The 23,786-nt window shown below is 51.4% G+C and overlaps 1 protein-coding gene across 8 annotated transcripts in view; it reads right to left on the reverse strand.

The window, feature by feature from the left end:
* PTPRE (protein tyrosine phosphatase receptor type E) overlaps positions 1-23,786 on the reverse strand; it is a 177,290-nt gene that overhangs the window by 14,779 nt on the left and 138,725 nt on the right. For 5 of the 8 annotated variants that reach the window (XM_017858691.1, XM_017858689.1, XM_017858695.1 and 2 more), the window contains 10 exons: positions 17,344-17,434; positions 12,398-12,474; positions 11,696-11,732; positions 10,216-10,313; positions 7,083-7,202; positions 4,890-5,053; positions 3,359-3,494; positions 2,734-2,883; positions 2,280-2,373; positions 652-728 (listed from right to left, as the gene is read on the reverse strand). In XM_017858691.1, coding sequence (XP_017714180.1) covers positions 652-728; positions 2,280-2,373; positions 2,734-2,883; positions 3,359-3,494; positions 4,890-5,053; positions 7,083-7,202; positions 10,216-10,313; positions 11,696-11,732; positions 12,398-12,474; positions 17,344-17,434 — 1,044 coding nt within the window. Of the gene's footprint in view, positions 1-651; positions 729-2,279; positions 2,374-2,733; positions 2,884-3,358; positions 3,495-4,889; positions 5,054-7,082; positions 7,203-10,215; positions 10,314-11,695; positions 11,733-12,397; positions 12,475-17,064; positions 17,308-17,343; positions 17,435-23,786 lie in introns of those variants that run through there. The other 3 variants (XM_017858690.1, XM_017858694.1, XM_017858696.1) reach the window with 2 other exon arrangements.

Genomic DNA, 23,786 nt, shown 5'->3' on the forward strand with positions numbered 1-23,786 from the left:
GTGTGCCCTGAACACACAATTGTGTTGTCTGCGTGAGCACACATTGCAGAAATCACACAAGAGAAAGAGCACAGAGACAATGGGTATATAACTGGTGTGTAACAGATATGTAAAAGAAAAATAACTATATATTCAAAGCAGAATGAAGAAAGAGCCAATTACTTGGCAGCGAGTCTATGTCCTTCCATTTCCAAAGTCCACTTTTTTTTTTTTTAGAAGGAGTCTCACTCTGTTGCCCAGGCTGGAGTACAGTGGCACGATATCGGCTCACTGCAACCTCAGCCTACCAGATTCAAGTAATTCTCCTGCCTCAGCTTCCCGAGTAGCTGGGATTACAGGCACCTGCCACCATGCCCAGCTAATTTTTGTATTTTTAGTAGAGACAGGTTTTGCCATATTGGCCAGGCTGGTTTCAAACTCCTGACCCCAAGTGATCTGCCTGCCTCAGTTTCCCAAAGTGTTGGGATTACAGGCGTGAGCCATCGTGCCTTGCCACTTTTTTTTTAAGCAAGTAATTCTGCTAACAAAAATGGTTGAGTTTCTGGAAACATGTCAATTCTTTCTCGTTGTGAAAACAAGCTAATCAAGTCTGTGTGGTCACGTGTGAAGGCAACACATCTGCATAAACACAACCCAGGCCATCATACTTACATCTATGAAGGATGCGTTGATGTAGTCTGTGTATTCTTGACCCCTTTTCATGGAAAGGATCACTCGGTTGAAGTCATCTGCAAAGCAGTATCTTCCTTTAGTTATTACAAAAAGGGTCCCACCTTGGTAACTGTAATCCATTGCTACAAGCTTGCAAAATACAGAGCCTATTAATAAAATCACTAGGTAAAGCCAACTCTTGGGAAAGTTTACATTATGAAAGAGGATAATCAAAGTGGCTCAGGGGTATTTTTCTTTTTGAAGGAAAACCCTGAAAACAACCCAATTATCATTTTCATTTTTCAGGAATCGATATAACACATACCAAAATACAAGCACTAAAAATATTGCACTGAAGGAGTAAATGGAATGTGGCTAAGCAAGCAACCTAGGGTGGCCAGCAGGACACCGGGGCTCCAGAAGACCAGGGGCCAGAGTCTGAAGATGGCAGGGCCCCTGGGAGCTCTACTCGCCTACAGTGCTTGGGGAGACCCTGCTGCAGCAGGCCTGCTCACAGCTGTCTCTAGGTGGTGGTTGTTGAGCTGTGACTCCATCGAGAAGACGTCTATAATGAGACACACCCTCCTCCCAAGCGGAGCATCTCCCGCCTCCCTCTCTAGTTCCTCGGATCCCGGTGGAGTCTGCTTTCGGGCCGGGTTTGTCAGGTTTCTCTTTTCCCACTTGGTGAGCCTCCCGACTCTCCTGCTGCCCACTGTGTGTGGCCCTGTCTTCTTGCCAGCTTTGCCTCCTCTCCTCTTGCGCCTGCCAGGCCCCCCTTCCCTCTCCCATGACCGGGGCGGCAGACCAGTGTCCTGACTCCACCCTGGGCCCATTTCTTTTCCTCCTCAAGGCCACAGCCTTTTCCTAGATGGTCTCAGCTGAGTTCGCTTGCATGGCCTCGGCCAGGTGGCTCAGGCCCCTCTGTGTAAGGGGGAGGTGGGCCTCTGCCCAGGCTGGGGGAGAGAAGGAATGAGACAAGGAATCCTAAGGCACCGAGTCGTGCCTGCAGCAAATCTCCAGCTTCTGTGAACCCCTCGCCTGCAATCCAGTCCCGGCTGCCCTCCCGCACCTGCAAGCTCACGTCCTAAGCGGCTTGCCTGAGACCAGAGCAGGACTGTTTGGGTCAGCTGGTGCTTCACAGGTGTCTTTTCTACCTGACACCTGATACAGCACACAGGAGCCCTTAGCCTGGGGCCAGAGGACACCCTGCTCTTTGTTTTTTTTTTTTTTGAGATGGAGTCTCGCTTTGTCGCCCAGGCCGGAGAGCAGTGGCGCGATCTCGGCTCATTGCAAGCTCCGCCTCCCGGGTTCACGCCATTCTCCTGCCTCAGCCTCTTGAGTAGCTGGGACTACAGGCACCCGCCACCACGTCTGGCTAATTTTTTGTATTCTTAGTAGAGACGGGGTTTCACCGTGTTAGCCAGGATGGTCTCCATCTCCTGACCTCATGATCCGCCCGCCTCGGCCTCCCAAAGTGCTGGGATTACAGGCGTGAGCTACCGCGCCTGTCCGCACCCTGCTCTTGACCCTGGTGCACAGGGGTAAGTGGTGAATGGCTCCTCCAGGATAAAAGCCTCTGGCACCAGCCCCACCCCAGCCCCGCCCCAGCCATGCCACGGGTGCCTTACATGGGATGATCTGGATGACCCTGGCCTTCTTCATGTTTGCCGGCAAGTTGCCCGTCCTCATGTTCTCCTTCATGATCCGGACATTTGTCAATTTCTGCAGCAGAGAAGGACATAATGACACAGTTAAACCTCTGACACTCCTGAGCACATTGCTCAGTCGAGGACTAGCACTGCTGGCAAGGGCACCTGCTGAAAGGAAACATCGCTCTCCACCCCAGGAAGCCTCCTTAGCACTGGGAAATAGAAACGTGTGCCCGCAGGGCTGCTGTGAGGTTCTGAAAGCCATCTGATCCGTCTTCCCTTGTAAATCACGGCTCGAATATTGTCCCTGCTTTTTCTGAGGGTCAGTTAAGAGGGAAAGTGATTAAAAGAGGCTTCCTTTAAATGGTCACCTGTTTTCTCCATGTCCTTGGCTGCTTACACCAGAATGGAGAGGAGGGTCAGCCATACTCACCCTGAACTCCTCCTCCAGCCCGATCTTGTCGAAGTGGGTGGTGGTGCCATGCACGGTCTGCAGGTGCTTCTCCAGGGAGGACACGTCCAGCTCTGTGTCCCCATAGAGGTAGTACTCGAGTAAGGCTTGGTAGATGAACGTGTACTGCATCTGCAGAGAGGCCAGGGGTGACCACATCCTCAACTCTGCCCTGCAGCCTTGGCCCACATGGAGCTTGGCGGAAAAAAGGGGGCGGCTCTCTTCTTTTTCTCTTTTTGCCAACACAAGGAGGTGTGGGGGCAAGAGGCAGAGTACCGGCCACGGATAATGACCACTTATGCCCTTGAGTAAGGAGAACGGTAGCAGCAGAGCCTCACATTGGTGAGCATGCCAGGCACTATGTACATGAGCCGTTTTGGGGAGTAGGATTGCCCCATCTCCCATGAGGATACAAGGGAAAGATGAGGATGAGGGAGTCCCCAAGTTCCCACGCATGGGCAGGGAAAACTATGGGGAGGGAAGCCAGACCAGGCCCAGGCCGGTTGCCACGTGCCCATGAGAACCAGGGCCCTGTACGCGTGTGTGGCCAAGGCATCTGGGTTTGCTTTGGGAAGCTAGACCAGGGCAAGAGGAAGGCATGACTCACATCTGTTTGAACCATCTGAGGACGCTGATTACGGATTCGAGACACAAATTCAAACACATCCACCTTCTGCTCCGCGTGCATCATGGCCATCATGGCATCGATCACAATGAAGGTGCCCGTCCGGCCCACGCCCGCGCTTTGGGGAAAGAGAAAGATGCTGCGTCGTGAGTCACACTCCTCCCGAAGTAAATGACAGGCCCCAAGATGCCTGCGCACCCAGGTCATTCGATGCAACCTTTTTTTTTTGGTTAATTAGGAGCAAAGCCATAGTGAGGCCACCAGAGGGAGCTGCGGTCTCAGTAAAGAGATCTCAGGCCGCTCCTCTGATAGCTGTGAACACTCTACTGAGAGGCACATTAACAGCTGGTGCAGTAAGCCCCGAATTAGGCTGTGCGGAGAATTTTTCTCATTTACTAAACAGTGTCTTCTTCTTATATGTGTGATTGGCATCCTAGATCTGCCCCCTTGGGAGCAGAGGGACCTCAGATCAACTTTGCAACAGCTCTGGGATCCAGCCTCCCCCTCTGTCAAACCGGGCAAACCAAGTCACCTGACTCGGGGCATTAAATGAGGCGGCATCTGTCAGATTACTGTTCTCTGAGCCTGCAAATTCCTCCCAGTATGGGCTACACTGGAGGGTGGGTGGGGTGGGGTCCAGCCTCTGCTTGGCCCCAGCAAGGGAGTGTTGCTCAGACTTGGGGAAAGCCCGCTCTGCCAGGGTTCCTGGATGGCTTCTCCTGAACAGCTGCATGACAGGTGCAGAGCGCCTGCGTCACCGCGTGCAGGTGGCTTTTGTCCCTGGCAATGCTGTGATACTCACGATGAATCTGTCTGTAACAGCTGGAAACTTAGTATCTAATCAAAGTGATACCCTGGTGAGGCCAGTCACTGCCAGGAACAAGTGGGGCTCTCTGTGGACAGGGGGCTGTGGCATGGCTTTGGCTGTACATTTGAGTAACTTTTCGTGTTGTGCAAAGCCCACCCAGATGCAAGTCACAGGCCTCCGAGGCTGTCCTTCCCATCACAGGCGAGGGAACCGAGGATGAAGTGGTAGCTGGCAAAGGGCAGCCTGGTCCTCAGAGCCTGGTCTCCAGGACAGCGTGGTCTGGAGGACTCTGCTGTGGGGGCCAGTGTGAGTCGTGGTGTGCTCCTCCATAAGGACTTGTGTGTTGTTGGGGGGCTTCCTGCAGAAGCCTAGTTTCCCTGGTTTCCATCTTGGTTCCCAGAGGCAACTTGGGATTCCCAGGGAGAGGTGAGGGCGACCAAGAAGAACCGCCCAGAACTCCATTCCCACCATCAACCGGAGCCCCTTGGCTTTGGTGGGTTTTATCGGCTGGGATGAAGAGGGAGCTCTCTGAGTGTTCTCCTGCAGGGTTCTTGGGGCCTGGCTCAGTCACTGACATTTGTGTTCACATCAGCCCTGCCCAAACCTCTGCCCACCCTGATACTGGTCCCCTGGCATTGCCCATGAGGGTGAGTCCTCCCACTGTGGCCTGCCCTTGAGGATCCCGCCCCGTGGCCCCCAGCGTACCTACAGTGGACCACGATGGGTCCAGCGTGCACGGGGTTGAGCGTCTTTACTTTCTTGAGGAACTTCAGCATTCCAATGGGGGTAAAAGGCACTCCGAAGTCGGGCCAGCTGGTGAAGTGCAGCTGTGAGACCAGCCTGGGAGCTTTGCAGCCGTCGGGGAGCTGCTGCAGGGGACGTGGGGAGACAAGAGTGGGTACAACAATCCCCCCCCCCTTCCCCAGCATCTCATTTTGAGGATGCGGTGGGTTCCCCTGTGCTGGGGCTGCATGGGGAAGGGGCCCATCTACAGGGGGCCTGCCCGAGCGAGACAGCCTGGCCCTTACCCCCTGCTTGGAACATGTGCTGGTTTTGGAGCCATAGGGCAGGGCCCGCAGCAACCGTCCATGCCCAGGTCAGGCAAGGCCCAAGCAGCCAGACTCATCCCCAAAGCTGGTCTGCGTGCTCACAGACCACCGTGCAAGTGGGGTGGGGCGGTCGTAGGGTCCATTTGCCTGGACAGTCCCCACCCCATTGCTGGGTGCTGAGTAATCACCAACAGGCACATCCTTCCTTGTGCAAAGGCTGTCTTACATTTGGGAGGACCAGACGATGCAGTTGGCCTGCTCTTTGGGAGACTCCCAGACCTTGCCTCAGAGGGCTGTTCAGACTTTTGGGACTCAGAGACCATGATGTTTAACTTCTTGCCTAGAATCAGGAAGGTGATAACAGTGTATTTGGAAGTAGTACGTGGTGAATGATGTGTGCACATGGTGATGTATGTGTTGGCAGAGTGTATGCGTGGCATGCGTGTGGATGGTGCTGTACACAGTATGCATGTTTATGTGCCATCTGTGTGATGTGCATGCATGTGTGCCACCATGTGCGTGGTATGTGTGTGTATGTGTGTGCACATGTGTGAATGTGTGTGAACATGTGCTTCTGTGAACGGTGTGTGGATGTATGTTGTAATTTGTGTGAATGTCGTGTATGTGTGGGTGTGTGGGTGCGAATGTGTGAATGTGCATGTGTGCATCTGGTGCGTTATGTGTGGGCGGTGCATGGTGCTGCACGTGAGTTTGCGTGTGATCTGTGGTTGCGTGAATGTGATGTATGTGTGTGAATGTGTGTGCATGTGTAACATGTGTGATGTGTAATGGGGTGTGTGTGCACTTGTGTGAATGTGTGCTGTGTGTGTGGGGTGTATGTGTGTTGTACATATGTGAATGTGTGCATGACTACAATTGTGTGCGTGTGGGTGTGTGTGCATGTGTGCATGTGCCTATGTGTGGGTGTATGTGTGTGCATGTGCATGCATATGTGTGGGAGTATGTGTGCGCATGTGCATACCTGTTTGTGGGTATGTGTGCATGTGTGCATGTGCATGCCTGTGTATGGGTGTTCATGTGTGCATATGTGTGCCTGTATGTGGGTGTATGTGTGTGCATGTGTGTGCCTGTGTGTGGGTGTGTATGCATGCGTACATATGTGTGCCTGTGTGTGGGTGTGTGTACGTGTGTGCATATGCGTGCCTGTGTGAACATTTCTGGGAGACATGTGAGCACGGGATAGAATGAGAATGATCAGCTCATCCTTTTCCTTTTTTGCTGTGGTTTCTTGGAACCTCAGACACTTATTTTGTGACCTAATTATGCCAATCACTCTATCTTTAAATCCTGACAAAATGGTCTTCTATCTTTTCTCTATGGTTTTAAACTTTCTTCTACATCTTGATTTCATCTGCTTTGTATATAGGTATTTTTACTGATATCTCTCTTAAACCCTTTGGGGTGGTGGAACTAGCAGGACCCAAGTGTGGAAAATGACGAGGACATTTCAGACATACTTTGAAATGTGTTAGAAACGTGTTAGAAAAAACCCCGCCTCCCAGTTCCAGTGTGTGAAATGTCACTGTGCTACTGAGGGAGGACCCCAGACCCCTCCAATGACTGGTCTTCTTCCTGGAGAGGTCCAGAGGAGTCGCTGGGAATTAGGAGCCCCCAGCGCTGCCTGCAGACCCTTGTGCACCGACCTCTGGTGTCTTGGCCCACTTGCACGTCTGCCCAGCACAGCCTGGCCACTGCACCCTCTGAGCCAGGGCCGCGACAGTGCTGGGGTGGGAGCAAAGCACTTCATAAATGCAGAAGGGTGTTAACTCTGGGCATCATGCTCTCTGAGAATGATCTTTCTGGAAGGTCAGCAACAAGAGATGCTTACTGGCTGTATGCAGAACTTCCGGATGGTGTAGTCGACCAAAACCACGCAGTCCTCCACGCACACTCGGATGTTTCCATAGGTCCAGCAGCCTTGGTCAGGCCAGTACTGATGGCACTTTTCCTGCATGGAACAATTTAATAGAAGCAAATAGATCTGTGGGTGCAATGCATCATGACATCCCTCCACCCAACCACAGAAGGCCTCACACAGACAAGCTGGAGTCACACAGCTCCCACAGCTGAGAAACAGCAAGTTCATGTGTGTCCACCTCATGAATGGCGAAACTGAGGCTGCATAACTGGTGAAAGGCAGCCTTGAGACTATGGCTAGGATGCCCCAAGGCTTTCTGACGTAGACACCAACAATGTCTCATTTCTTCATTCATTCACGAATCCCATACATTTTATTAACTGACCATCAACCAGTCATGCTGAGCCTGTAACCTTAAGAGCTGGGTACCTAACTCCAAATGACCCTCAGGCCAGAGGGCAAGGATGGTGCTTCCCCAGGCATTTCCCACTGGATTCAGCAATTTGTGTTTTTCCTGCTCAGTTCCCTAAGGACAAAGTTAATTTGCACCACTGCCAGTCTGCTGTTCAAGACTGATGAACCTGTGATTGGCCTAATGATCTTCATTTTTCTGTAGCAGGGACAAGGCTGCCGTGGAGTCTGCAAAACAGGGTGCATTGCTACAGATAGACCCATTTCTTTACCTTCCCAACCTCTGAAGCAAGAATGACTCAACATACACGTTTCAGGAGCCCTTTCATTTGGCAGCACCGCGTGCAGCACCTGCCCAGTGGTGTCCTCCATCAGCGTGGACTTCACGAGGGTGCGTTGCTACAGACAGGCCCATTTCTTTACCCCAAACTCTGAAGCAAGAATGACCCAAAATACATGTTCCAGGACCCCTTTCATTTTGTAGCACCGCGCGCAGCACCTGCCCACTGGCGTCCTCCATCAGCGTGGACTTCACGAGTGAATGAGGACCCACCTCAAGGGGGAAAAGATCTACTTCATCTGCCAGATAAACATCTCTGGAGTGGAACAAGCCTGCCAATCATCAGAGAGCATGTCCAGGGAATGGCCCCTGAGCAGCACAGCTCGTGGTCAAGACTCCAGGATTAACAATCTTATGAAACAAACAGCATCTGGTATTTAGTAGAGTAGCATCGTGTTACGACGGCCACGGACAACTTCCCCCTCCCTACTCCTGGCTCTGGGCGGGGCTGCGGGTCACAGGGCATCTCTGATGCAGCCCAGGGGAACTGCAAATGCCTACAGGTCCCGGTTTGGGCGAGTCTTGGCCCTATGGGGAGCCCTGGGGACCCTCCTGAGCTTCTCAACTTGGAAGGCTCTCGGTAGGAACTGAGAACGTGTCTCAGCCTCTTAAGGGCTCAGTGTTGGTGGCTGGTTTTATACCCCCTCCCTCTGCCTCCCTCCTACCCGATCATGAGATGCCAGGGCAGCTGTGTTTTGCAATGCAGAGCCCAGGATGTGGAAGCCAAGGAAACCACAACAGAAGTGTGAGCAATTAAGAAAGAGGGAACTCTATTGAGAAATGATTTCATCTGAATTGGTGAGAATCAGGATGCGGCAGCAGCCCAGCCCTGAGTCACAGGAGTGGAAAAATCCAGTAGGAGGCTACGGAGGAAGATGGAGAGAAAATGCCAGTGACATTTTCAGCAGAATGACTGAAAGGGGGAGGCGGGGGCGTCCTTGAGCCCCACTGCTTCTGTGCTGGTCTCATGCTTGGAGCACCAGCTCCAGGAAGACTGGTCCTATGGGCCGCAGGTCACAGGGGACCCTGAGACTCCTGGAGAAGGGTCAGCCTCCTTTTCCCTCGCGTGGGTGTCCTCCTCCATGGCCGCTACAGCGCAGGCAGGGTGAAGAGCCTTGTGCTGGGAATCCCCTGCTTCCCTCTGTCACTCTTCCCCGTGACAAAGGACGACAGAGGCAAGATTTGCAAGGGCAAAGGGGTGGCCCCCGAGAGCAGAATGAAAGCCGCCATCCTATTCCTGACCAGAAACCGTGGCTGGAGGCTGCTTCCTGTGTTTTGGGTGGCAATTAGTAAGCTGGCAATATGGGGACCAGAGCACCTCCCAGCCTGCCCTTCCTGTGGGCTCCTGCCACCCATCTTCTGCCCCAGCTGAGTTCCCTACGGCCTGGCAGTCCCATCTAAAAATGCCAGCCCTTCCCCACAGTCCTTGCTACGATGCCTGGGAACTGCTGGGGCCAGGCCAGCGGATGACTGAGGCGCTCAGGACACAGCAGGCCCTGAGCGGGCTGGGCAGGACACATGGCTCCCACTGAACTGGGCCTTCAAGCCAGAACACGCCAGAAACACAGCCTCCTAATTGTCACCCCACCTGTGGCAAGTGTCCCTCCGGCTCCCAGTTCTTCTTTCATTCTGGAGAGTGAGCTCACTGCCTATGGCATGGCTCCCTGCCTGTCACTCAACAACCCCCCAACCGCCACAGGCTTCCCACAGCCCCCACTTCTCAGCCCTGAATTTGAGCCCCTATTCCTTGCACCTGGGACAGAGTTGGCCCAGCACAGCAGATGCTAATGAGTACTTGTTACATTAGGAAACGAATCAGTTCAACTTTTCTTCTTTGTCAATGATTCAAATTCTTATAATGTACATGCATCCTTTTTTGAATTAGAAACAGCTAATTAAATATATTTGGATGACAAATCAACATTTCTTCAATATACCATGTTTTTCAAATGCATTTCTCTAGCCTGGATAATAAGCGTGAAATCATGTTCATTTCTAGTCTGAGGTCTGCCGCATGACATGCTCAACATCCCAAAATTCTAACTTCTAAGATGCATGTCTCCCATCAGGCAGGCAGAGCCTGGGGCCGGCCGGGGGCCACTCTCACTTGGGAAAAAAAGGAAACTCTTGTGTCATCGTGTTATCACAGATTAGATAACAGTGAGATGCTGGGGAGATGGGGGATTTGGTTCGTGATGAAAATGCTGTCAGCCACTGCATGTGTTTGGGTGCTCTCTGCAGTGATAGTGGGAGGAAGGGAGGAAAGTAGGAAGAGGAAGTGGTAAGAACATCCCCAGCCCGGCAGCAGCAGCTGAAAGGAAGTGATACCGGGGTCAGATGCCTGGAACTCACCTCTTTCCTTTCTTTCAAGTTCGTTAACATGACGATGGTCGCAGACTTTTGCTCCCAGACCATTCTCCAGAAGTCGTTAACCGTTTCCTGTTTGGGGCCTGTGTGTAGAGGACAATTCTGAAGTCAAAAGGCATGAAGGGAAGTCGCTTTGGGGTCCCAGCCCCAGCACCCTGGCCATTGGCCCCTGGATAGCTGTTCACTCCCTTCTCAGGCTTGTTGGGGACACACACGTCATGCCCTGAAGTGTTCCAGAACTGGCAGGGGCTGCCTGTCCTGCCACTCACCCACTCCAGCTAGGAACTCCTCAGTGGGCAAGATAATTGGGCCCAGGTTGAGTTATGACATTCACAGGTAAGAAGCGGGGTTCAGACGAGGGCTGGGTCCACAGCCAAGTGTGGGAGAGCTGGTGAAAGCCCTGGGAGAGGCAGAGACTGGCCGGCCTCCCTCTGCATTCCCGATCCCCTCCTCTTTGTCAAAATCTTACTCTCAGCATGGTGCTGTTCAATATGATTTAAGCTAAAGTCCCTCGGGAAGGGATCTCAACAACAGACAAAGTGTCACTAGGAGAAAGTCCTCTGCCCCTGTCCACTTCCTGTCTGAGCTGCGGCTATTTTGCAGCCCCGAGCTAGGCGCTTCATGCTGAGGGGGATGGGCTGGGAGATAAGGAAGCCCCTGGCCCTGCTGCTGTCCCACTCTGGCCTGGCTCCCTGTGGGTGTCTACTGGCAAGAGAGAAACACATGCTTTCATCTGTTTCAGCCAGGATCGTCAGGTTTCCTGAGGTTTCCAGCTGGGCACATTCCTGATGTCCTCTGCGTGTACACATGCGTGTCCTTTTTTTCTTAGAGATTCTGCATTTCTAACAACTTCCCAGGTGATTTTGACACACACTGAATTTCAGAGCTCATTGCCCTAAAGACTCCTGGCCTAAGAGTGAGGAAGTCTGAGGAATGTGGTTTCAGCTCCACTGATACCTAACTACATGTGCACCACCAGGTCCTGCAGATGACAACCTCTGGTGGATCGGAGTGATGCTGGATTCAGTACTCAACACACAAGGGAGAGCCAGCCCTGTGCAAGGTGAAGGGCATGTTTTCACGGCTGAAGTATCTTCTTGGTTATAGCCTTGATCTGAAAAGCTACTCACCCTACTACCCACCCCCAAACTTTGGGGCCATGTAGGGCTCAGCCAGCTGAGAGAAACTCAAGGTTACCTGATGCAAATATTAACGTGCTGGAATGGCAGCCAGGGCCACTGCATGCCCTGTGTTCACACCATATAGGTGTGGGAATAAGTGTGTGTTTCTCTGACTGTCTACACATATCCGTTGTGTGAATGGATATCTAACGTGTCTGTTAGGTGTAAACACATGCACAAAAATCCAATGTAAGTCCTTGGTCTTGTTGGCATACAGACAAGGAAATAAGAGCTATTCACGTCATTTTACCAAAAATACGTTCAGAAATTAATAAAAAGCTTACCTTGAGCTGCTATAAATTTATTCTTCTCTTTGTATCCCTAGAAAAAATAACATCAGATTTATATTTTTTCAGAATTATCTCTGCTGAAAGGATTTGTTGTCGTTGCTGTTAGAAAAGCAATACATATTCACCATGGAAAATTTGCAAAACACAGGAAAAGGTTAAGAAGAAAAGAAAACTCACCAGCAATTCCAGAAATAACAAATCCTATTTCATACATCCACTCTCTAGTCTGTTTTTCTGCAAAACCTTTCCCAGACTCACACACAAGCAGAGATATGCAGACATTTCTGTCCTCTAATTGGGTGAACATGTACAATTTATTTTATGTTGTATTTTTAACAAGAATTTTATAATTTATATTAAATGATCTCTTAAAGATCAATACAAATGGAGTTCTAGTAATCCACTGCACATAGTTTTACCACAATCTGTTTAACTGCCTATGCTTCCTGTTCTGTTTGGTCAGGAATATACATAATGCTGCAATGAACATCCTCTGTGCTTATCTCTGTCTCTCGAAGTCAAATTCCCAGATGCTGATGCTAGCTTGTAAAGTACAGGCAGTTCTGTGCCCTTTGTGCTTGTGGCCAAACTGCCCAGAAAGGTTGTGACAATTTACACTCCTGGCACCAGACAAGAAAGTGCTCACTGGTCATGCCTCAGCTGAGCTAGGGGAATAGGAAACCTCTGTCCACTTACATCTATGTAGGAAGCATTGATGTAGTCCGAACAGGGAGTTCCATCCACTTGGCTCAGAATCACCCTAGAATGGTCATCTGGAAAAATCCCAAACAAAGCCAAGATATTAGGACCAGGAATCACAGTGCTGTCTCTTCACCTGCAGTGTCAGCTCCTGGGAAGGGGAAAAGTAGCTTCATGGCCACACCGGGGGTGGCAGAGATGTTCTTCCTCAACGTTCCCATGGAGACCGCTGGTGTCCCGAGAGAGAATGCACCTGCTTTGGTGAACATGGACTGTCTCAGCTGTGGGATGCCGACAAGGGTAGGATTTCAGTCCCCAGGACGGAGGCCGCTGGGTCATTACATAGACAAGAACAGCAGAACGTGCCGGGCCCCTGCAGTGCAAGGGCTGTATTTCATGAACCCTGCACTGGGCCCCAGTATTGCCAAGTGTGGGTGCACTTAAAAAAACCCCAGGACAGAAGAACTGGGTCCACTCTCCAAGGCTTCCCAGGGAAATGATCACCAGCCCCATGAGGACAAGTGGATGTGGGGGTCTAGGATCAGGGACTCTAACCCTCAGTCCCACCACCAGAGTCTGCCCCAGAGCTGGAAGGCGAGCACAGTGAGGAGTGCCTGGTAGATCCAGCCTGTTGCACAAGCGCTTTTCTGGGGTGGAAGGCTGACCGCGGAGTGCTGTGTGTGGGGTGTGTGCGCGTGGCTGGATGTTTGTGGTGTGACTGGTGTAGTGTGTGAGCCTGATGTGTGTGGTGTGTATACTGGTGCAAGTATGTTGTGTGTTGTGCGTTTGCGGTATCTGTGAGTAAGTGTGGCATGTGCTGTGTGTATTTTTGTGGTATGAGTGGTGTAGCGTGCGTATTGATGTGTGGTTGTGGTGTGATACTTTGGTAATGAGTGTGTTGTGTGTTGGTTTAGTGTGTGTGTAGGTGAGTGTGTTTAGTGAGTGTGGGGTGTTATTGTGTTGTGTGGGTGCATGTGGTATGTGTGGTGTGTGTGTATTGTGTGTGGCGTGTATGGTGATGTGTCTGGGTGTGCTGCATGGTATAGTGTGTGGCTGTGTGAATGCATGTGTTTTGTTGTATGTGTAGTGTGGTTGTGTAGTGTGTGGTATGTGTGTGGTGTGTATGTGTGTGGTGTGTGTGTGGTGTGTTTGTGTGGAGTGTGTGGTGTGTGTGTGGAGTGTGTATGTTTGGTGTGTGCGGTGTGTGTGTAGTGTGTGTGTACAGTGTATGTGTGTGTAGTGTGTGTGTACAGTATATGTGTGTGTAGTGTGTGTGTACAGTGTATGTGTGTGTGTAGTGTGTGTGTACACACACGTCAGGGCTCCATCATGACTTTTGTGGGTCGCAGTCACTTCTGCCTTCCCAGCTTCCTCCATAGAACTATCAAGAAGGTTACCTTAGGCCTGGGTTGGTCGCTAGTGAAAAGATGCGCTCCAGAATGGGTTTGGCATATTTTGTGTGTGATCTGAAGAGAAATGAAGACGTGTTCATGGGCCTCTAAAAGTGCTGTGGGCCTGGCCCTGCCCTTCCTGTGACCTTTCCCAGGAATGGCCGGCTGGGCCAGGCTGGGTCAAGGCTGGTTCTGAGGACGTTTATGCTGCACTGGGCACAGAGTCTGGCACGTGGTAGAAGCTTAGAGCCTCCTTCCTGACTCATTGTTGAGTAACTCTAGGTCCTCTCCCTGCTTTCTCTGCTTAGTCCTTGATCAGGGTGGGTTGTGTTTGTGGCGTTTGTGTGTGTTTGTGGCGTTTGTGATGGGGAGCCGGGCAGCCTCCAGGTCATGCCTTGTTTGTCTCACCTTCACCTGGAAGGCTGCCGGGCGGGCCATGGGCTAGTGGCCTGGGACCCCCGATGGCTGAGCCAGCTCTGTCTGGCTCCCTGCAGAGAAAGGGTAGGTACAGCTCTCAGAGACAGCCATAGCCCACACAGGGTGGCCAGGGAGTCAGACCCCAAACTTACAGTCCTGCAGACCCCACTGTGAGACCCTCCTGCTCAGGGAGTGGCAATGCCCAGGCAGAAATAGCTCTGCGGAACACATTACACTAGTTGAAAATAATTTGGAATGGTTTATGCTTTGAGAACAGCTATAGAAAAGCACAGGGTAAAATATAGCCTTCTGCTTAGATTTAGAATCTTGCAGTTTCTAAGAGCTTCCTGTCTTTTATTCTAAAAGTCACACTTCACATTCAAAACATTAGTTCCTAAAATTATCAGCTGTTGGCACTTTCCCAGAAAAGAGGCCTCGCTTGCCATCAGCCACAGTCTTTCTATAGGCAAAAGTCAAGCCTGCCTGACATGCAAAGGACCTTGACTTCTGACCCCAGAGCTCCCCAGGGTCACAGGCCTGACCAGAGCCAAGGGCCACGTTATGACTCTGTTGAAAGATTGGGAAAGGCAGGGAAGGTGCCAGAGGCTGGGGAAGTTGGGTCCCTTCTCCCCTCTCCCCCAGGTGACTCTCAGTCCCACCCTAAGTGATACTAGGGGCTGTCACCCTGGGGGTGGATGGAGCAGCCCCGAGAGCTCCCTGCCCGATGTCCCTTCAGCCTTAAGTCTTCCTGATAGCTAATGCCAGATGCCACCCATTAATCCTTGCCAGGCCACAGCGTCTCCATGCCACTGTTCTGTAAACCCGTCTTTCCACCCATGTGAAACACGGTAGAGTCCCCCAGCCCCAGGAGGCTGCCTGGGCCCTGGGGTTCCCGTGGTGTGGTGCTCCTGCCAGGAGCAGGGGAAAGATCTTATGGGGGAAGCTAGAAAACCCATTCTGAATCTGACTACGCTTTCAGGCTTGGAGGAAACGCTCATTGACTCCCGTAGCACAACCTAGAGAACGCGGCTCAGAGAAGACTTGAGAACGCGGCTCAGAGAAGACTTGCAGTGGGTGGGCCAGGCCTTTTCCAGGTGGGGGACTCCCAGGTGAGGCCCCTGCTCTGCCCTGGGCCATCACACCTTGAGGAGAGGACTGGGTGTACGTAATGCCCACACTTGGCCATGATTCTGCTTCCATGGAGGTCCCAAATAAATAGTCTTAATTAACAATATGATATTACCTTTAAGGGATGAACGTTTACTGATGGAGAGAAATGAGGAATTCAGGAAGGTGCTTAGCACTGAGCAGTTTCTTAACATGTATGGCTGGCAAATCAAGGCACAACTTAAAACCACTCAATTAAGGTAATAAATTAAGCACTGATACTAATTTCTAGATATCCCACATTTGACACAAATTATTCTAAAGATCTCAGACCTCCTCCTGCCACGGCCTTCCTTTCCTCTGAGCTGCTCAAGCCGTGTAAGTTGCCTCCCCTCTTTCTGTGATATCTTCCACCCATTGGCAACAAATCCGCTCCAAAATGTGCAGAATCTAGCCATGGTCTGAGCCACCGCCAAGGCTCAGCTGTGTGACCATCACATGGCCTCCTGACCCATCTTTCTGGTGTTGCCTTGGCCACCCCTACACATATGTGTTGACTGAAAGACTATTTGATGGATTTCTCCCAGTTTTCATTGGATCATGGGTTCACAACGGGTTTTGTAAAAACCACATGTCAATCCTATGCATGTAAAATGAGACAGAGTTATTTCTAAAAAGTGCACAGTTTGGACAGACCACAGATCGGACAGACCGTAGCTGCTCTGACATACAGAGCAGGTGAAGTCAATTCTGGTCCGAAAAATGCAGCAGTAAGCAGCATTCCGGGGCCCACACGGGCTGCCTTCCTCCATCCCACCGAGGCCCTGGCAGGGTGGGGTGACTCCCTCTGTGGACCAGGGGGAGGCCGCAGGTTCAGGATTTAGACCTGAACTTAGTGGAGCCCTTTGAGGATGCCATTTTGTTAGCCTCATGGGCAAAGCAGACGATGGGAGAGGCCCAGGTGGGGTGAAGGATCCTGAACTGCACCCCCCAACCCCTGCTGCTGGGCCAGCTCTTTTTTTTTTTTTTTTTTTTTGAGATGGAGTTTTGCTCTTGTTCCCCAGGCTGGAGTGCAATGGCATGATCTTGGCTCATGGCAACCTCTGCCTTCTGGGTTCAAGAGATTCTCCTGCCTCAGCCGCCCAAGTAACTGGAATTACAGGCATCCACCACTATGCCCGGCTAATTTTTTGTATTTTTAGTAGAGATGGGGTTTTACTATCTTGGCCAGGCTGGTCTTGAACTCCTGACCTCAGGAGATCCACCTGCCTCGGCCTCCCAGACTGCTAGGATTACAGGCATGAGCCACAGCACCTGGCCCAGGCCAGCTCTTACAAAGGCAGCTCAGAACCTACAGAGTTTGTCTTGGCACCAAGACAGGCTGTGAAAGCTGCCCCCAGGTCACCGAGACACGCCCCCGCACACATCCATCTGCTCCCTGGCCCTGCCACCTCTTGGCACCCATGCTTCCCGGCCCATGCCCACTTGTACTGTTGGGGTTAAATCAGGTCGATTCAGAGCCTTCCTACAAAGCTGCGGCCCACCTACAAGTTTCATATTCTGTCATTTTTGTCCTTGGTCCAGGACCCCAGACAACTCTAGGGATTTGCAGTTTGTGGCCACAAGCACTGAGTCTGAGGGAAGGGAGTTGCCCAGGGCCACTCGCAGGCCCAGACTGGGTGCCAGGCCTGAGTTCCACAGGGGAGGCCCTGCCAGCTGGCACCCATGGCCACGAAACAGCACCCTTACCTGCTGGGCCCCAAGCAGCGCAGGTCTCAACAGTAAGCACAGGCTTGGCAGCCAGACCCACCAGCAACCAAGGTGCCCAGTGCCTGTGCGGGGAGACCGCCACCTAGAGAGGAACATTCTGGAGTCCTAGGTGCAAACGCTGAGCAGTTAGACAGATTTGGGGCCTCAGTCTTTGGCCTCTGAGCACCAGGAATGGCCCGCAGTCATGGGGAGCTGCAAGGCAAAGCTGAGTTTAGCGCAAACACCATCGATCATGCAAAACATAAAATAAAATCTTACTGGGAAGGATGTTGGGATATCTGTTTTTTTCTCTGTTTTCTTCTTTATTTGCCAGTTCAAAAGTTCCTTGTATGTGTCCAGATGGCAATGACTGGAAGAAAATGTAGCATTAGTATGAAATGTGATGGTTTCAAGCACCATGCTCATGTCAGTTTCCCTACTGAGCACAGGAATTACGAAAACATGTGGAGCAAACTACCTGCTGTCCATAGTCCGTCTCTGCCTCAGACCTTGTACCAGGCATGGGGCAGAGAATGAAGGAGACACAGACCCTGGCTTTCCCCAGGGTGCTCTCTCTTGTGGGGTGAACAGCGGTGTGGTCAAAGTGGTGGTCTCATCAGCCAGACCCTGTGCTGCATGAAGGTGGAGACTTGCCTTTGCATTTCCATGGTATCTCAGGGCCCACAGGCCCGGGCCTAGAGCAGGTGCCTATGATTTGGTAAGAACTGACTGCGACAGAACTGTGAACTGGGAGATGGGGGAGCGAGGACAGGCATGCAGAGGGTTTACAGTGGGATGCTGTGACTTTGGGGCTGAAGGTTGAATAGAGTGGTTCTGGGAGGCGAGGGGTGGGAAACAGCCTTAGATACAGTCCTGATCTTGCTTAAGACTCCAGGCGTGCTCTGTGGACCAGTGGCATGGGCACGCCTGGGAGGGTGCTTTTTAGAAATGCAGACTCTCTGGCTGCACCCCAGACCCACAGAATCAGCACGAATATTACCATGATCCCCAGGGCTTCAGTGCACACGTCTTTAGGAAGCACTACCCTAACCAACTCCTTTGTCTCAGTCAGGGAAGTCAGGTGTGAAAGGAATGCCGCGGGGCCCCTATCCCCTCTGAGCAACATAGCTGAGTGTGAACTCTAGTGGCCTGAATCCTAGTTCTTTCTGCCGCCTTGAGCTGCCACCTCTGATTCCTGGTCACCTCCAGCTGTCCTGCGTCTGCTTGCTGCTCAGGTGAGCTCCCCACAATGCACAGTGTGAAGAGCCTCTTAAAGCCCTGAGTCCTGTCCTTTGACATTACACCCAACCAGTGGCTGGACCCGGGGCCACTGGGATTCCAGTAACATGTATCAATATGCATTGAGTGCCTCAGTGTGCCAGGTACAGTAGAAGGAGCCGGGTCATCTGCTCCAGCCTTCGCAACTCACCTACTATTAGGTGATACTAGGATGGTCCCCGTTTTATGGGTGAGGAAACTGAAAGCCAAAGCAAGGTGTAGATTTGCCCAGGGTCACCCAGCGAGCAAGGGGCAGGAGCCTGGAGCAGCGCCCAGACCACCAGGAGGATGCTGACTTCTTCAAATGTGGGAGAACGTGAGGGGTCCCGCTGCAACCACCCAGGAGAGCGGAGCAGGCCTCACCGTGTAGCTTCGGATCTGAGTCATGCAGGCCTGAGCTTGCTCACAATGCAGGGCAGGGCCTGACCTGCCGCCCACAGGTGTCCCGAGCCTTCCTCTCTCGAGAGCAGGAAGCTTCTCCAATTGCAGACTCAGATCTGACCAGCCGGTGCCCATGGTGGGGCACCGTAGGCCACCCTCTTGCCTCTGCTTTGGGGCCACCAAACCCCATGGCCACAGGATGAGGCCCTTCCAGGCCATGGGGTTTGTCGGTCCCAAAGCAGAGACAAGAGGGTGGCTTATGTGGAGGGACCTGCCTGGCGGCACTGTGGCAAGGGTGATGGGTGGTTCTCGGCCTCATCCCCAGCCACCAGCACCTACGCCGCCTGTAGTTCCTGATTCTTCATTACAGCCGTCTTCATACTAACTTTCTTGACCTAATCTAAGCCTGACATCTGTGGTCAAATTCTAAAGCCTTCCCTTTTTCTACCCGGGAAAGTTTTTTTGGCCCCAGCACTGAAAATACACAGGAGGCGTGATACCGGATGGTGTGTACATGATACTGTGCATTTGTCAAAACCCACAGCATGCACAACACACAAACCCTGACGTGTGGACTTCTGCTAGTAACAACAGTGTGGTGTTGGTTCATCAGTTGCAGCAGTTGAAGCACACGAACGCAGGAAGCTAATCATAGGAGAAACTGCTCACAGGGGAGGAAGGGGGCATATGGGAACTCTGTACTTTCTGTGCAATTACTCTGTACAGCTAAAACTGCTCTAAAATAAAGTCTGTGAAAAGATAAATTAGGACAGGTGTGGTGGCTCACACCTGTAATCCCAGCACTCTGGAAGTCGAGGAGGGTGGATCACCTGATGTCAGGAGTTCAAGACCAGCCTGGCCAACATGGTGAAACCCCGTCTCTACTAAAAATATAAAAATTAGCTGGGCGTGGTGGTGGGCGCCTGTAGTCTCAGCTACTTGGGAGGCTGAGTCAGGAAAATCGCTTGAACCTGGGAGGCAGAGATTGCCATGAGCCAAGATTTCACCACTGCACTCCAGCCTGGGCGACAGAGCGAGACTCTCTCTCTCTCAAAAAAAAAAGAAAAAAAGAAAAAAAGAAAAAAGCTCCCTGGAGGGATCGAATGGCCAGGATGGACCAAGCTCTGACACCTCACAGCTGCTTGTTCCTGGCAGCTGCAGAGATCCAGACCATGGAGATGGAGCGTAGCCACCCAGCTGCACAGAGGGTCAAAGTCGAAGTGGTGAGGGGCATCGTGTCCTGTGCATCGCACACGTATGTATCCTGGATCCAGGCACACATGGACCCTGCAACCCTTTCTCTGGCTGTCAGTCTACTGTGGTCTCAAATCTCGGAGCTGCTCAGGTGGCCCAGGGGAAAGGAAAGACCTGGAGGGGTCTGTGCACCCAGCTGAGCCCTGCAGTGCCTCGTTTGGGGCTTGCTCGTAGTAACCAGCAATGAATACCTTGTGATTGGCTGTCCCATTATGTAAATTGTCCAAATCATTTGTGGTTTGTCTGTTTGAGGTGAGATTTCATTTATTTTCTTTCTTTTTTTAAAATTTTTATTTTTGAGACAGGGTCTCACTCTGTTACCTAGGCTGGAGTGCAGTGGCACGATCCTGGCTCACTGTAACGTCGGCCTCCCAGGTTCAAGTGATTCTCCCATCTCCGCCTCCTGAGTAGCTGGGATTACAGGTGCACTCCACCATGCCTAGCTAATTTTTGTAGTTTTTGGTAGAGATGGGGTTTCACCATGTTGCCCAAGCTGGCCTGGAACTCCTGGGCTCAAGTGATCTGCCCACCTCGGCCTCTCAAAGTGCTGAGAAGTACAGGCGTGAGCCACCACACCTGGCCTAGAGATTTCATTTCAATGAACTCATGAGCCACGTTCCTTTCCCTCTCCACTCGGTAGTGTCGGGCAGGCAGCAGGAGAGGGTACAAGAAGCTAGGTGTGGGCAGCTCTGCGAGAGGCCCCAGCTGCTCGGTGGAGCTCCAGGGAATGGTTCTGGTTTGTTTATTGTGCTGGAAGCTTTGACGTTGACATTTCCCTCTGCATTTTTATAGCACTTATCAGTGTGTTAGTCCTAAGCACTCGGCCTTACATAACTTGCTAGGATGGAGGTAGGGAAGAGCCTGTCCGGAGGGGGGCATTTTCCTTGGCCCGATGGTGCTCGCTTTCCAGGACTTACTCTGGGGCCTGGGAACAGACTTTCCTAGGATGCTGTTCTACCAGTGCAGGGTGGAGACTGCAGAGCGTGTTTTCGTAAGGACTCAGTTGCATGTTCAGGTTATCTAACCTCATGTCCATGTTATCACAGTCCTATGGGGGGCAGGGAGTATCCTCATTTCACAGATGAGGAAACAGGCAGAGGTTAATTGCCCAAGCTCTCTCAGGCTGACTCCAGCATTCACCTCACTGTACGGACCCCAATACCAAATCCTTTTCATCCCCACCAAGTTTGCCCGCACTGTGAATTGGTAATGCACACATGTCAAAACTCAACTGGATCGGCCACTTTGAGACGCCTGTGTCTCCCTTTAGTGTCTCCCTTTCTTCTTTTTTTTTTTTTTTGAGACGGAGTCTTGCTCTGCCGCCCGGGCTGGAATGCAGTGGCCGGATCTCAGCTCACTGCAAGCTCCGCCTCCCGGGTTCACGCCATTCTCCTGCCTCAGCCTCCCAAGTAGCTGGGACTACAGGCGCCCGCCACCACGCCCGGCTAGTTTTTTGTATTTTTTTAGTAGAGACGGGGTTTCACCGTGTTAGCCAGGATGGTCTCGATCTCCTGACCTCGTGATCCACCCGTCTCGGCCTCCCAAAGTGCTGGGATTACAGGCTTGAGCCACCACGCCCGGCGTAGTGTCTCCCTTTCATGACTTTGGGGAGAGGAGTTCAGATCAGAGGGCAAGAGAAAAGAAAGATGGGGTTGGGAGCATGTCCCTCTTAGGACCTGAGGGAGAGCTGGCCATGGCAGGCTCCAGTGCTCTCAGAGGACGGGTGCTGCATGAACATGGTCTCAGGACATGGCCAGCCCTTTACTGGACAGATGAGGAAAAAGCACAGCCTGGGCAACACAGTGGGACTCCATCCCTACAAAAAAAAAGTAAAAAGCCAGTGGGCATGGTGGCACGTGCCTATAGTCCCAGCTACTTGGGAGGCTGAGGTGGGAGGATCACTTGAGCTGGGAGGTTGAGGCTGCAGTGAGCTGTGATCAGGCCCCTGTGCTCGTCTGGGAGATATAGCGAGACCCCATGTCAAACAAACAAACAAAACAATGACAAAAAAGCAGCTCCCCCAGGGTTCCCCAGACACAGGATCAGGCTCCGTGATCCTGACTTCGGGTCCAATGTTCTTCCCTCCACCACATCTCTACCCTGCCTGTCACTGAGCAGAGGGACTCCAATGTTCGGCCAAGGGCCGCCCAGTGGCAGAAGAGCATGAGGGACTTCCTCTGGGTGCAAAGTTTAATGGGGTGCCCCCAAAATTCAGAAACCAGGGAAAATTATATTTGAATGCAATATTTTTAAAAGTCCAAATCAAGGCACAAAATCTATGATGAACAAAATATGAAACTTTTAACTAATGGCAGGGTGAGTAGCTGTGTGGTGGCAAGTCATATGTATCAGGGCCCAGGGCAACAGGGAAAAACTGTCAGCCCAAGCCTATCTTCCTTTATGGTGCTATTTTCTTCACCAGGGGCTGCCTGCATTCATTTTGATATTTTATTTGTTACCTTTCCTGTGGTACTGATACTTTTGATATTTTAAGTGTTGTGTTAAAATATCATTTATCCCACTTGCTGTCTTAAATTTTGTGCCTGGGGTGAGTGTCTCACCTGCCCCACCCTATTCCCGGACTCCCTCCCTGGGAGTGGCCCCCACTTTTGAGCTGGTTCTGACTCAGACACCCCTATCAGCAAGCCCAGCCCCTGCCACTTGGGGAAACAAAAGTACAAGGGGAAATGGGATGAGAAGGGTGGGGAAGGGGATCTGCTAGCTGAAAACTTGGATAGTTATTTTGAAAATGAGAAGGTCTGTTGTCAGACTGAGAGACTGCAACACAATAGTGCTTGAAGCTGTCTTTCAATATGACCTAATTTCTCCAAAAAAGGGGACACATTTGGAAACAATAAAAAAGGAAGCGAGATAAAGGCAGAGGAGGCTTGTGCTAAAAAAACAAGCAATGTACAGTTTACATGTGTCACCACCTTCCCATGCCTCCACAAGTTGCTTCTGGGTAAAGTCTGATGTCTGCACAGAGTTCACGCCATCTTCAGATATAACAACTGCACAACACTGTTGTTACAGAGTTCATGCCATCTTCAGACATAACAACTGCACAACACTGTTGTTTACAATATCCATCGTCTCAGCCTCCCGTTCCAACTTCAAGGTAATTAAGACAGGCCCATCTCCATTGCCCCTTCCTAGGTGGTGGAAGATAACTTCAAGGAGATTAACTGATGTGCCAGGGCTAGCATGCAACAGGCATAGCCAGGACCAGTCAGCAGTCCTGCTGAAAACCAATCCTCTTTACGATCAACACTCAGCACAGCCACATGCAAGAAGGTGAAGATACATAAAATTCAAAACATGACCAAGGATAAATACTGAATAGCAAAATCCAAGACAACACTTCCTCATATTTGTTTGTCTACTTCTCTGTCTGCCCATTCATTCATGCATCCATGCATCCATCTGCCCTCCCACTCATTCATCCATCCATTCATGCATCCATCCATCCATTCATCTATCCATCTGCCCTCCCACTCATCCATCCATCCATCCATCCATCCACCCTCCCACTCATCCATCCATCCATGCATGCATCCATCCATCCATCTGCCCTCCCACTCATCCATCCATCATCCATCCATCTATCCATCCATGCCCATCCATCCATCCATCCATCCATCCATCCATCCATCCATCCATCCATACATCTATCCAGTAAATATTTATCAATTAAGTACTACTAACCACTTCCAATTTATGAAGCATCCTCACAAAGTCCCTAAATGTGGTTTGAATGTAGCACTAGAATTCTTTAGACCTCTGAAAGTTACTTTTGAAACTGAAGGAGA

This window comes from Rhinopithecus bieti, unplaced genomic scaffold, assembly GCF_001698545.2.
Source record: "Rhinopithecus bieti isolate Rb0 unplaced genomic scaffold, ASM169854v2 scaffold_42745, whole genome shotgun sequence".
In the NCBI taxonomy this organism is placed as follows: domain Eukaryota; kingdom Metazoa; phylum Chordata; class Mammalia; order Primates; family Cercopithecidae; genus Rhinopithecus; species Rhinopithecus bieti.